The sequence below is a fragment of the Melopsittacus undulatus genome, chromosome 7, assembly GCF_012275295.1.
Source record: "Melopsittacus undulatus isolate bMelUnd1 chromosome 7, bMelUnd1.mat.Z, whole genome shotgun sequence".
In the NCBI taxonomy this organism is placed as follows: domain Eukaryota; kingdom Metazoa; phylum Chordata; class Aves; order Psittaciformes; family Psittaculidae; genus Melopsittacus; species Melopsittacus undulatus.
The window spans coordinates 7,887,159-7,900,196 of record NC_047533.1 but is presented as its reverse complement, the minus strand read 5'-3'; the positions used below and the strand labels follow the sequence as shown (position 1 = coordinate 7,900,196).

Here is a 13,038-nt window from a genome sequence, read left to right as displayed (position 1 = left end):
TGCAAACCTCAGTATTATTTTTGTAGGTGCCTGCTATGGAGGAATTGTGCCTATGTTCTACACAGTATTCATAAGAGGTCAATATCAGTATATCCCTCTGTACTCGGCACTGGTGAGGGTGCATCTCAAATCCTGTGTTCAGTTCCGGGTCCCTCAGTATAAGAGACATTGAGGTGCTGGAGCGAGGTCCAGAGAAGGGCAAAGGAGCTGGTGCAGTGCCTGGAGCACAAGTGTGATGGGGAACGGCTGAGGGACCGGGGGGGGGGGGGTTAGTCTGGAAAGGAGAAGGATCAGGCAGGATCTTACCACCCTCTGCAACTGCCTAAAAGGAGGTTGTAGTGAGATGGGGTCGGTCTCTTCTCCCAGGTAACAAGCAATAGGACAAGAGGAAACAGCCTCAAGCTGCACTACGGGAGGTTTAGATTGGATATTAGGAAAAAATCTTCACTGTAAGGGTGATCAGGCATTGGAAGAGGCTGCCCAGGGAAGTTTCCACTGTCCCTGGAAGCATTCAAAAAGCGTGTAGAACAGGCCCTCAATGACATGGTTTAGTGGTGGTCTTGGCAGTCTTGAGGTAATGGTTGGACTTGATAATCTTAAAGATATTTTCAATCCTAGTTAATTCTATGATTCTGTGAATATAAGTAAATGTGGAGTATCCCTGAGAGTCAGTTCTGTGGTGAGTTTATGAAACCATGTTGATACCATGAGCACTCTTCAAGGGAAATTTGTTGATATAGAAATTAATGCTTAGACACTGGAAAGCTTTAGGTCCACATTTAAATTCTGCTTCTATTCAGAGATCTATAATGATAAATAAAACCACATGAACTTCCACCACGTTCAGGACTTTTGCACTACTGTCCCATGTAGCTGTTAGAACATGTTATTGCTCTTTCCCCTTCAAACATACACACATCAGTCCCCTGTGCTCCCCAAGTATTTCCTCATAATACATGTTATTGATCAACAACAGGAACACGTGACCCATCTGCCAGCTGTTGGATTTCACATGCTGGGGGTAGCATTTCCTATTTACATTTCCTCATCAGTAGTAGCATGTAACATTACATGTTGCTTCCTCTGCTCTGCTTTTCCAATTGTGCAATTTCTCCATTCTCCAAGAGAGACCAGTATGGCATTTATGGTGATTACAGGGTGCAAGGTGCCATACTGGCAAAAGGGGTTTTGCTGTATTTTAAAATTGTGATTATTGTGGCTATTTGTTATTTTTACTTCACTAGTAAGCATAGATCCCAGCCAATCTTCTCCCTTTACTGTGTTTGGGAGCGCACACGCATGATATTAACATCTGTCTCCCTTTAATGCGTTTTAAGATCTGACATCCCTGTCTTAGTAATTATCAGAATAGTAGATAAAATACAACAGGAGAAACAAGGAAAAGGCTTTTTCAGACCAGTAAGTAAAACCGGCTGTTTCCCTACTTTAGCAGGGTTATGCCCTCATCCAACAGGGCTCTTTCAGTTTAGTTTACAGGTCACCAGCCGTTTCTAAGGCCTGAGGCTACGGGGAGGGCTAGATACCGGGAGATGCGAGTCCTGGCCAGCCCTGGAGAAACCGGGGCTGAGCGAGATGGTCGGTTCCTTGCTGGAACGGCGCCACAGCCCCGGGGCTCAACACTGTGAAGGCCGGGACGTCAGGGCTCCGTACAGAAACCAGCAGTGCGGGAACCACGCCAACCCGGACCGTCCGGCGGCCGCGCCTCCGATTCCCCCCCCCCCCTCCGGCTCCGCCCCAACGGAACTGCTGGCCGCCCATCCGGGACCACGGCGGAACTACGGTTCCCAGCCAGCCGCGGGCTGGGCCGCGGTGGGTCGGGCTGTGCTGCGCCGTGCCCGGCGGGGCGCAGCATGGAGAGCCCGGCGGTAACCTTCACGCTGGCCTACGTGGTGTTCTCCGTGTGCTTCGTCTTCCCGCCCGATGAGGTGCGGTCGGCGGGGCTGACGGTGCAGAGCATGCTGGCCGCCTGGCTGGGCAGCGAGGATGCGGCCTTCGTGCAGTACCACCTGCGGCGCACCACCGGCACGCTGCTGGCGCACTCCCTCTTGCCCCTCGGTGAGCACCAGCGGCGGCGGGCGAGGCACCGAGGTGTGGGAGGGGATGAAAACCCGTTGCCAGGGTCCTGCTGTGCCTGCCGGGAGGTTCTCAGCAGTGCCCGCCTGTCCGGTACACGCAAGCGTGGGTCAGGTCACGCTGTATACATCCTTGAAATAGCCTTTAAAGGGGGCCTATAAGGAAGCTGGAGACGGGCTTTTGACAGGGGTAGATTTAAATTAGATACAAGGAAGAAGTTCTTCCCTGTGAGGGTGGTGAGGCACTGGAACAGGTTGCCCAAGAAGCTGTGGCTGCCCCATCCCTGGCAGTGTTCAAGGCCAGGTTGGATGGGGCTTGAAGCAACTTGGTCTAGCAGAAGGTGTCTGTGCCCCGGGCAGAAGTTTAGAACTTGATGAGCTTTAAGGTCTTTTCCAACCCACACCATGCTGTGAATCTGTTTTAGTATTGCTCACGCCTCTTTGTGATGTACACACTGAGCTTTCTAACTAGTTGGAGGCGGGGGGGGAGAAGGGGACTGCATCTGAATACATGCAGTTACAGAGAAGTAGCATTTTATTTAACTTGTGAATTCAAATCAGCTTCCTTTAGCCATACAGTTCTGCTAAAACTGTATGGCATCTTACAGGTCATTTATTCAACCAGCAAATTCAGCTTCCTTAAGATACATATTTCTGATAAAAGTGACATTTTATAGGCAATTTTATTTAACCTGCAAATTCAAATCAGTTTAATTTAGCTATGTAACTGTGGTTAAAATCAATGCCAGATAGCAATTTACCTTAGGTTGCTTATGACAAGAGGCTTGAATTTGAGTTGTCATCCAGAGATACAGCAGCTCTTCTGGAGATGAGCTTACTGATTAGATAACTGTGATTCAGGGTATGTGTTTATGTATGTACTTTATTGCTTTCTGAAAGTAAGTCCTTTTCCTTGCAGGTTATTACCTTGGTATGTGCTTTGCTGCACCTGAAAAACATCTTTGCTTTTTCTACCTGGCTTCAAAAGGATGGAAAACTTTCTTCTTCTTCGCTGTTCTCTTTCCAGCAGTCACCAGTGCCCTGGCATATTACTGGTCACGGAAAGGTTGGAATAATCATCCGTTAGCCCGAACACTCGCTGTTTATGCTCTCCCGCAGTCGGGTTGGAGGGCAGTAGCTTCTTCCATCAATACAGAATTTAGGAGAATTGACAAATTTGCTACTGGAGCCCCAGGAGCAAGGGTGATTGTCACGGACACATGGGTGATTAAAGTGACCACCTACCGTTTACATGTTGCTCAGCAGCAGGACATTCATTTGACAGTGACAGACTCCAGACAGCATGAGCTCACCCCAGACTCAAATATGCCTGTGCAGTTCCTCACCATCCGTGTTGCCAGTATAAATCCCTACGTGAAGGCATTTGATATCCGGTAAAACAACTGCGCTGTTATACCTGTGCTATTTGATGGTGCTAATTGAATGCTTTTGTGGCAGAGCTGAAGACTCCAAAGGTCTTGTCCCTTCCTTTTTGGTCCCTGCCTGGTGTTCAGAGATGCTGTGTGTGCAGTTCTGCCACACATTGCTATGAAGAAAGGCTGTTTAGAAGAATTTATGCAAGTACAATACTGAATGCACAGTGGTTAAACAGAGAGACTGCCCTATTTGATCCTCTCTTAGGAAGAGGATTGTGCTAGATGCAGAAAGAAAGAACTGGAAAAACTTAGGTGAAAGATGGAGAACAGGAATGAAAGGGAGAATCTTTGGTCTTCTGAATTCTGGGGGAGAAGAAGTAGTTATTTGTCTATAACTGACTGTTTTTCACCCATGACTGTTTTTCTGTCTGCTCAAGGCTCATAATTTTGTCAGTGCTCAGGAGAGTTCTCTTTGAGCTATTACAAACCAACTTCCTTAAAGCAAGGAAGTAATCTTGGTCTGTTTCTGTGTTCTCATATCAGTAAATCATAGCAAACCTGCTGCAGCCTATCAGGGCTTGTTTTCCAAGGGCACATGCTTTTTTTTTTCAGCAGTCTCTCTGTGGAGCTAGGCAAAAGTACAAGTTCTGCAGAAACCTGTAACACTGAATAGAAGGATGCAAAAGTCCCTGAAGTTGTCATTAAACTGAGTACACAAAACCATGTTAGTGCTTCTAAAACTATATTTGAAAAGGCCTTTGAGTGTCTGCTTGCAGTGAAGTTGTATGACAGCAGGACTTATTTACTGTGTAATTAGAAGTAGTCAGATCTCCAGACTTGTAGGTGAGCAGAGGGGTCCTGTCAAGCATGCATAAGGCATAGCAGTGGTTGCATGAGATACCTAGGTGAACAGAGCTCAGAATGAGACAAGTGAAGGTAAGCATAAAATCCTGAGTAGACCTGTGGAGTGGTGACCAAATAAGTATTAAATAACTTTTTTTTTTTCTGTAAGTGCTTTAGTGTTAGGGTGACAAACCTACATCCCCAGCTCAGAAAATCATGGCTGTATTGACAATTCCTTTTTTTGGGTAAAAAAAAATAAATCCAACCCCCAAAACTTTATTTTGTGGTTATACAGAACTACACCAATAACAATGTTTAAAAGTTCTTGTAATAAGATATGTCATAAATAGCAAGTCTCTGCTAGAATACAGTCATACAGGATTTAAGAGAAGTGCCATAGTACAGAATTCCCCTACTAAAGATAAAGGATTATTGTGTATATCCAGAGTCAGATTACATGCAGTGGGATGTTTCTAGAAAAATGCTTTTGTGCAGTAAGGCCACATTTCCCTGAGTGTGCAATGTGAATTTTTCCTCTGCATAGAATGATCTCTGTTATTTGCACAGATAATAGCGTCTGTTAACAAACAACAGTATCCTATAGTAGCTGAAAGAATGGAGACCACCAGGTGCTTAAGCTAAGCCAGCATCTCATTGTACTGGGCTCTAGGAAGAACAAAGAATTTCAGGGCGATGTTCCCACAGCTTCTCTGTGAAAGCTGTTTAGTGAGTGGAAACATGGAGATGAGGAGTTCTGACTATACAGTTCAGAACCATTTCAATAAAAAGGGGTTACAACAGTAATGATGTGTCACCACTGGATCTCCATAAGGTCTCATGTGCCTCTTCAAGTCTGTTGGCCTCGCTTAGCAGAAGTAAACCTAATGTGATATGCAGCTTGTTTACACCCTTAACTCAAAGTGTAAGTTGCATTCAGCGGCTCTTCGTTACCATCGTGAAATTTCAGTTTAATCTAAAATTGAATCATAAAACCACAGAAACTGATACTGATTGATACTCTTTTGATACATCTATGTACTATATATCACCTTGTGATACATGCCACATGATACAACTCTGATTTCTATCCTAAGGAATTTATAAATTAGAATTCAGGTGTAGTACAAGTAAATTGGAATTAAAAGGGTGGACAGAAATTGAGCATGAGTCATTTTACAGTTAATGCATGATTTAGGTACCTATATTGCTTTTGTTCATGCTGATAACTTCAAACCCTTCCTTTATTTTTTGTATGTTTTAGTTAATCTCTGGCATATCCTGTCAGATATGAAGGAGGACAGTGCGTTCAGTTGTCATGTGTCAAAAACAACAACTAAAGAGCAAAAGAAGACAAAATAGTCAGCACATTTATTGACTAGTGTGTACCAACCTAAATAGCTTTTGTGTAGATTCACTTCTCTGGTGGTAACCTCTGCAATGTACTATCAAGGTATTTGAATGGATAATCATGGTAACGTTTTGTTCCATATTTTGCTCTTCAGGTTGAACTCAACAGAGTATGGGGAACTCCGAGAAAAGCTCCGTGCTCCCATCAGCAATGCAGCTAATGTTGTGATTCATCAAAGCCTTAGTGATTTATTTCTAGAAACCTTTACATCTCTGGTGGAAATAAACCAGACATACTCTGTTCCGAGCACCCAGGTGAGACTTCCCATCCATGTGAGATTGTAATCATTATACTTTTCAATATAGCTGAGCCTGCAGTTAAGGTGTCATTGATAACTTAGGGCTGCCGAAAGGCAATTTTAAGATAAGTCATTGTCAAGGGCTTAAGGAAAAAGTTTTGTGGTTGAATGATGATTAAATGATAATTATAATATCATAATTACACAGTAATCAAATGGTAATTAAATGGTAATTAAACAGCAGTCAAACACTCAACTTTTAGTAATTAAGCTAGCCTTTATACAATATGCCTTAGATCTGACACAGAATGTTGTTTACCTTGCTGTAGATAACGGAGGCTGGGTAAGGGATCTTTCAGCCTCGAGGAATAATTGTGAGAGGTGTCATACCTCAGGGGAGATACAACCCACCACTGCACAAGATAGCAAAATGGGCTCAGGGGGTACAGATATCTGTAGTGTAAAGTGACTGACTCGTAGTCAAATTCCCCGTTGGGGCGTGTGCAGCCGTTTTAGTTTTGTCTAGTTCAGATCAGGTGGAAGCATTAGCTTCTAATAAGACATGGCCTAGATACCTTAACATCCCAAGAAGATCTGGCCTAGCACATTTGCTCAAGGTCTACAGGGCAGGGCTGATTCCAGTCAAGCCTCCTCTTCGGCGGAGCCTGGACCATCATGCTGTTCACATATTGGGGTGGGTGTATCTGTCACAGGGGCTCACCTTCCATTTCAGTAAACGTGTAATGTAGTTCTGGCTGCTTCTTCCGTTCCTTCTGTAAGGAGACAATCTGTATTGTGAGCATGATATTTTTGAGAAATAGTATAGTGGAAGAAAATCCCCTATAATTCCCATCATTTGGAAATGATGAGGTTACATTTCCAGAAGGTTTATGGGAGCTAGAATAACAGATGTTGTTACTGTTCGTTAGGCAGTTTGCTCTGTTGCAGGTTACTTTTCCAGATAGCCAGGTTTTGCTGGATCTTGTGCTGAAATTAATAGGTGATTCTTAATTGGACCTTGCTTTAATTGTAAGTAATGCCAGAGTCCTCCTTGTTTGTGACCTGGTCATTATTATACTTGTGCAGCAGTCGGAAGTGTGACTGGAGCACTGTTCGGTATACCAAAGATAACTAATTTAACTAGTTCTGGTGACCTTGTGGTGAGTCTGTGTGAGGGGTTCCAGCTCATGGAGTGTGCACTTGGTATCTTCACTAGTGTTACGCAGCTTGGGTGGTGTTTTTGCTGTCTGGTTACATGAACACATGAACTAGCTAATATCAAACTGGGTCAGATATGTCTGCATGTAATGTAGTTGTGTATTTTATAGCTGCAGCAGTGTACAGTGAAAAGAGATGTTCAAAATAAAGAGAAGATACTATTAATGTGAGAGTTGCTTTCTTTCAGGCCTTTTCATTTGTGACACATTTACATGTCAGCTGAGCTACTGAACTTTGGTTTAACACTGAGTGATAACGTCAGAAATTGATATGAACGTTTAAAATACAACATGGCATTTACCCTATTTTGAAGCTCTATGACTAAGTTGGAAAACATAGTTAACCTTTCTATGCTAGAGTTTTTTGTGTCTAAAAGGACTAAAAGAAACACTAATTTCACAAGTGAAAGCTGATCCAGCTTCCAAAAGAAGCAATCCTGCTTCCTGCACACTTCTCATCCCATGTTGACACAAGACTTTGCAGTGAACCTTGTTGGGAGAGATGATCAAGGTGAAAAACGATATGACTGGTTTTCACCTGGATCTGCTCCACGGGCAAGCTGCCAGTGTGGTGGGACAGACACTTGAGCTGACAAGGGAAGAGATGCTGGAGGTGGGACCTAGAGACCACAAAGCAAAGCAGCTTTTTGTTACATCCGTAGCAGTATGAATAGGATTCAGGTCTCCATGCCTGTTCAATGTGCTGTCTTTTGAACTTTGTCAAGTTCTTGGAGAGCTTTGCCTGGAAGACGCATGAGAAATGCTAATTATTGTTTATTATTTGTAAAGCACTTCCTAGCAAAATGACCTTCCTGTATGCAACTGCAAGTTTATGTGGTATAATTAACTGTGGGGAAATAGCAATTATTCCAATATTAGCCAAGAAAAATTACGTAAACTTCTGGTCCTTCAAGATGAGTTCCCATTGTGTTGAGTAGAGCCCCAAATTCCTCTGTTATTTACGTTCCTTAGAAAGATGGAAGACAGGAACAGCCATTTGCTGTAATAAGTGGTAAGAACTGTTTGCTTTATTTACTGTCCTTACTTTATGTTTGTTTTTGAAAAACAGTATGTCTAAATGATGAAGATAGCTACTTGCTTACCTTGCCCTAGCTGCTGTGCTCTGGAAACAGGTGGAGCTCTTCAGAGAAAGAATGGGGTTTTTTCAGTCATTTTCATTTATTCAGTCTCATGCAACATTTCTGTTTGTTGGGGGTTTTTTTTGTTTGTTTAAAGAGATACTTTATCCTTATTCTAATATAAGAATTGTCCTAATAAAACAAAGCTATGGAGATTGAAACTATTTGATATCTTCTGATGGAGCAGTTCTATCTTGAGGCTTCGCCCAACTCCAGGCTGTGGATTTAGTGGGTCAGGTTTTGACGTTTTCCTCTTTCTCTAGGAACTGGAGCCATGCATAGGGTGTATGCAGACTATTGCTAACATCAAGCTCATCAAGAACTGCCAGGAGCCAAGTGAAGGGGAGTGTCAGCAGTGCTACTGTCGTCCTATGTGGTGCCTCACCTGCATGGGCAAATGGTTTGCCAGCCGACAAGATCAGCAGCACCCAGAGACGTGGCTGTCGAGCCAAGTGCCTTGTCCAACTTGCCGAGCCAAATTTTGCATTTTAGATGTTTGCATAATACGATGAGTCATAAATGGGTATGTTTTAACTTTTTAAACTTCATTATTTCTGAGTGCGTTTGGTTAAAAGACCTGTTATATTCGTTTCTGAGACTTCATGTTCTACAAAGGTGCAGGCTCCAAAGCTTTCTTTTACAGTGTTAAAAACAGATGTAAATCTTTTCAATTCCTCTCAACTTTTACTTGTATCTTTGGGTTTTATTCTCTAGATGTCAGTTTATGGAATTTTATTTAATCCAGACTTTGATTTCTTCTTGGGTTGAATAAGGATATACCTTTACAGTTAGAGTACTGTCCTCTTTTTTAGGTTTCAACGTAGGTTAAATTCTTTCAATTTTTAAACTTATGTTTTTATTCTTTAATAAAGGGCTGAGAAAAATACTTTGGTTAGACTTCATTGATACTTGTGTTCTTCTTCAGTCTATTTGTAAAGTTCTTATTAATCTTTAGAAGTATTCACTGAATAAGCGTACCAGTTGTGTTCCTTGTGCTGCTCCCCTCCACTAAGAAGGGGGACCATTTTCTGTAGGCTAAGGAATTTAATCCCTGAAGATGTATAACTCCCATAGGGACCTTTTATTCCAGTAATCTGCTTCTGGCTTATGTTTTTATGGATGTATTTATTTCAGACAACAGAAGGAGTTGAAAACATTCCCCATTTACTTACACTGCTAATGCTATGCTTTGTGAAATCTGTTGGTTGCTAGAAGCTGCATAGCTTAGGGTTTCAATGCTCTTTAGGTGATGGACTTGGGTTTTTTTATACATTTAAATAGAGTGCAGCAAACATCTGAACTGTCTAAATACTCTGAAGGAATGCTCAGCTGTTCCAAAGCCCATAAGCTTTTTGTGAGGTGTAATTTTGCCTCTAAAATTGATGCCAGGATTACAAAGGTAGAAGTTGACATGCTAGATGCCTGAAGAATGATTATCATTAGCAAAAGGTTTTTGGGCTTGCAATTCCAGGACTGACTGTAAGCAGTAGTTGCTGGTTTTAGTATTCATTGGGTACTGATACACACTTGATCTGATCTGCATGAGAGTATTCTGAAAGTTAAACCCAAAGCATTTTCAATACATTTAAGAGAGCCTTACTCCTAGATCTAAATGTAGTACTTAGTCTTCTAGCTGTCCATCACACCCTTAAGTGAACAGTTCTTTGGTATACTTCATGGGGGAAAGCCTCAAGCTGCTGGAGAATATGTGAGTTGTAACACTGGCCTATGCACTGCATGGGCTGAGATGCATGTATTTCCTTACTTCGGTTGTCCATCTTAGCAGGCTGGTAACCTCAGGCAGACAGTTGGGTCAAATAGAGAAAGGAATGTTTTTATGCTTTGGTCTAAGAGAATAAAAGCCTAAGATCTTTCACCTGCATAGTCAGAAGGATCACCTCAGTAAATCGCCCATTGTCTTGCAGAAAGTCCATCTCCAGCTTTTTTATAGCCCTCGCCCCCTTAGGTATTGGCAAGTGATTACATGAAGACACCTTGACTGCCAAGATGTTTTGAGCAGGAAACTATTTTGAGCAGGCACAAGAGGCAGGATGTTAAAAACTGTACAAGCACAGGAAGCAGAAGCATGAAAGATGTCATTAGTCTCAGCCAAGCCACAGGTCATGTGAACATACCAAACTGCTCTCAGAGCCAGCCAGATGGAAAACAGTTATGAATGTGGTTGCAAGCATTATTTTGGAGAGGGATTAGGAATTGAGAACAGATTTGACAGCATCATTTGAGATATGTTCTAGTGTTGGTGTTTTTCAATAATACGCACTTTTAAAAGTTCAAACTGTTTGGGTTCAAGGACATGGAATTGCTTGAGGGTGTCTCAGTTGTTACATACTGAACATCAACTATGCAATTATCTGTAGTAGCTATTAATAACGGTGATTTTTCTATTTTTCCTACTGTGTTATTTTGGATTGTGTAGAGTGAAAATTTGACATGAAACTGATAGTATGGATGTGTCTGTTTCCCAAAGAGATCTTAAGTGGCATGGATAGGATTGCGTTCCTGAGTTTCAGATGGATTTCTTGACAAGCCTGAAAACTGAAAAATCAAGGAACTGCTCTGTGATTTAATTCAAAATATTTTCCAGTACTTCTGTCTGTGGGAAAGTTATTTGGAAGTTTGAAATGTTCTCTGCAGAGTTTTTTAACCTTGAGAAGATTCTTACAGGGCTGGGTGGTGTCATCAGACGTACACCTCTTCACACGCAGCAGCCTTTACAAACAAGCATTTTGAACCCATTACTTCTTGGGAGTTTACATAACGTGGTACAGATAGAAAGGATGTTGTCCTTGAAGTACCTGCAAAAGAGAGGGTGGGATTCTGGAGCTGTGGTTTTGCCACTGACAGTCATTCAATTCCTAGAGCTCTTCTCCTATTTGGAATAAAAATATTTATTGTAAGCATCCATGAAGTTAAAGTTGTAAAGGCCTTGAGAAACTTGGATAATAGATACAGGTAATTGCAAATGGTTTCATACAAGAAAAACAGGTCTGTTTCCAATAGTATTTCACGTAATACAAGCTTTAGTCTGCTGATTTCTTGTGCTGTGGACTTGTTTTTGCAGAAATCTACTTAGAAATAATTGGAAGATTTCATTTCGGTGGAACTTTGCTTTTACTCATCTTACTTCTTTTGCCAGTGTAGCAGTGCAAGAAAGTAACAGCCATAAATGTATACTACGCTTGCATCTTTTAATGGTAGTGCTCTTACACAGAAGTGCCTCTTGAAACATAGTAATAATTACCAAAACCAAATTATGATTTATGTTAATAATAGTGCCTGGCTTAAATTCCTTAAAATAAACATTTTTTCCCCAAGTTTAAATTCTCAATATGATCTGGCATGCCTCCAAAGTTTGTAAGCTTCTTCAAGGCTGTGTTAAAAACCCACCTTGTTAAAAGTCCATATTTGTAGACACAGCAGAGGGATGAACTATGACCTCTCCCTGCAGAGTAATGTGATAAATATCTTGAATAAATCACTGAATATGAAAATAATACGATATAAAAATAGACATTTATCTTCATGGTAGTTTCAGATCATCATCTAAAGAGCCTATATACGTATAGGACTGTTTCTAGACAAGATCTTTACTTGCAGTAACAAGAACTTCATTTTCTTAAACACAAGGAGAGGGTTTAGAATTGGTCTTTTTATAGCATTTTTGTAAGGAAAAAAATTAAGTAGTGTGATGGGCTAAAATACATAAAGAATTTTCTTTAATTATCAGTGATTTAGTGTTGCATTTTCAGCTGTGTATATGTTTTTCCATGTCACTGACTTGTGGGTAAGAAATGTTAGTAATCTGAAGTACATTACATAAATGTAATGTCATTACAGTAAAACAATCTATATGTGGGTGCATAATGTCAGTATAAATACACCGTGTGTGTATACATGTAGAGCCCAAATGTCCCCATGTGCTGCAGCTGAAGAGGTGTTCCTAAAAACATGGGCTGTGGCTTTATTATTTATTTCCACAGTTGTATCATTTCTGTAATTGTAGCATTCCAGAAAATATTGGCAAAATATTATCCATTGGTTTTTTCAGGTTCCCATAGTTTGCTAAACAGAGAAAAAAAAAGGCATTTTGACCAAGCAGAATGTATTTTGAATCCATTACATGAATGCAGTCCTTTCCCACAAGGCTTGTCATAACTTTAAACAAAAATACCAAGTTATTATATTATTTCTTCAGTATATTTTTATTGGGTTGAAACTTGGTAAACTGCAGCTATGTACCGTTCCAGTCAGGCTACACCTCAGCAAGACATAACTGACTGAAGTTCCATTTGCCGTTTCTTAAGAGATGTTGACTTTGAGGTATTTAAGGAGTTGAGGTATAAATAGTCAAGCTTTTACATGCATTACAATAAACTTTCTTCCAAAGATACATCACAGGGTTTGTTGTTTTGTTCTTGGTTTGTTTTTTACTTTTTATCAGGATAGCTAACCTGTTTTAAAACACACAGAATTACTTGGATAGCCTTTAAGGAAAAGGCTTAATGAATACCTGTAGTTAATCTTAAAAGTCTCTGAAGAGCTGAATAAAAATACAATTGATTTTATGTATGACTTCTGGTTTTCATTTTAAATTTACTTTTCCCAGTATATATAACTTTATATGGGTGGGAATCAGACTGAGTTATCTGTATACAACACTAGCTGAGAACTGAATACAAAGTGGACTCCTGAAGGCGTACCTG

At 41.1% G+C, this 13,038-nt stretch overlaps 1 protein-coding gene across 1 annotated transcript; it reads left to right on the top strand.

Moving 5' to 3' along the window:
- The first annotated feature begins 1,785 nt into the window (after window positions 1-1,785).
- TMEM129 (transmembrane protein 129, E3 ubiquitin ligase) lies at window positions 1,786-12,900 on the top strand. Its single transcript, XM_034064850.1, has 4 exons — window positions 1,786-2,076; window positions 3,013-3,487; window positions 5,815-5,974; window positions 8,578-12,900. Exons 1-4 carry the CDS (start codon window positions 1,872-1,874, stop codon window positions 8,824-8,826), a joined length of 1,089 nt encoding a protein of 362 aa, XP_033920741.1. The 5' UTR covers window positions 1,786-1,871; the 3' UTR covers window positions 8,827-12,900.
- Window positions 12,901-13,038: the final 138 nt, after the last annotated feature.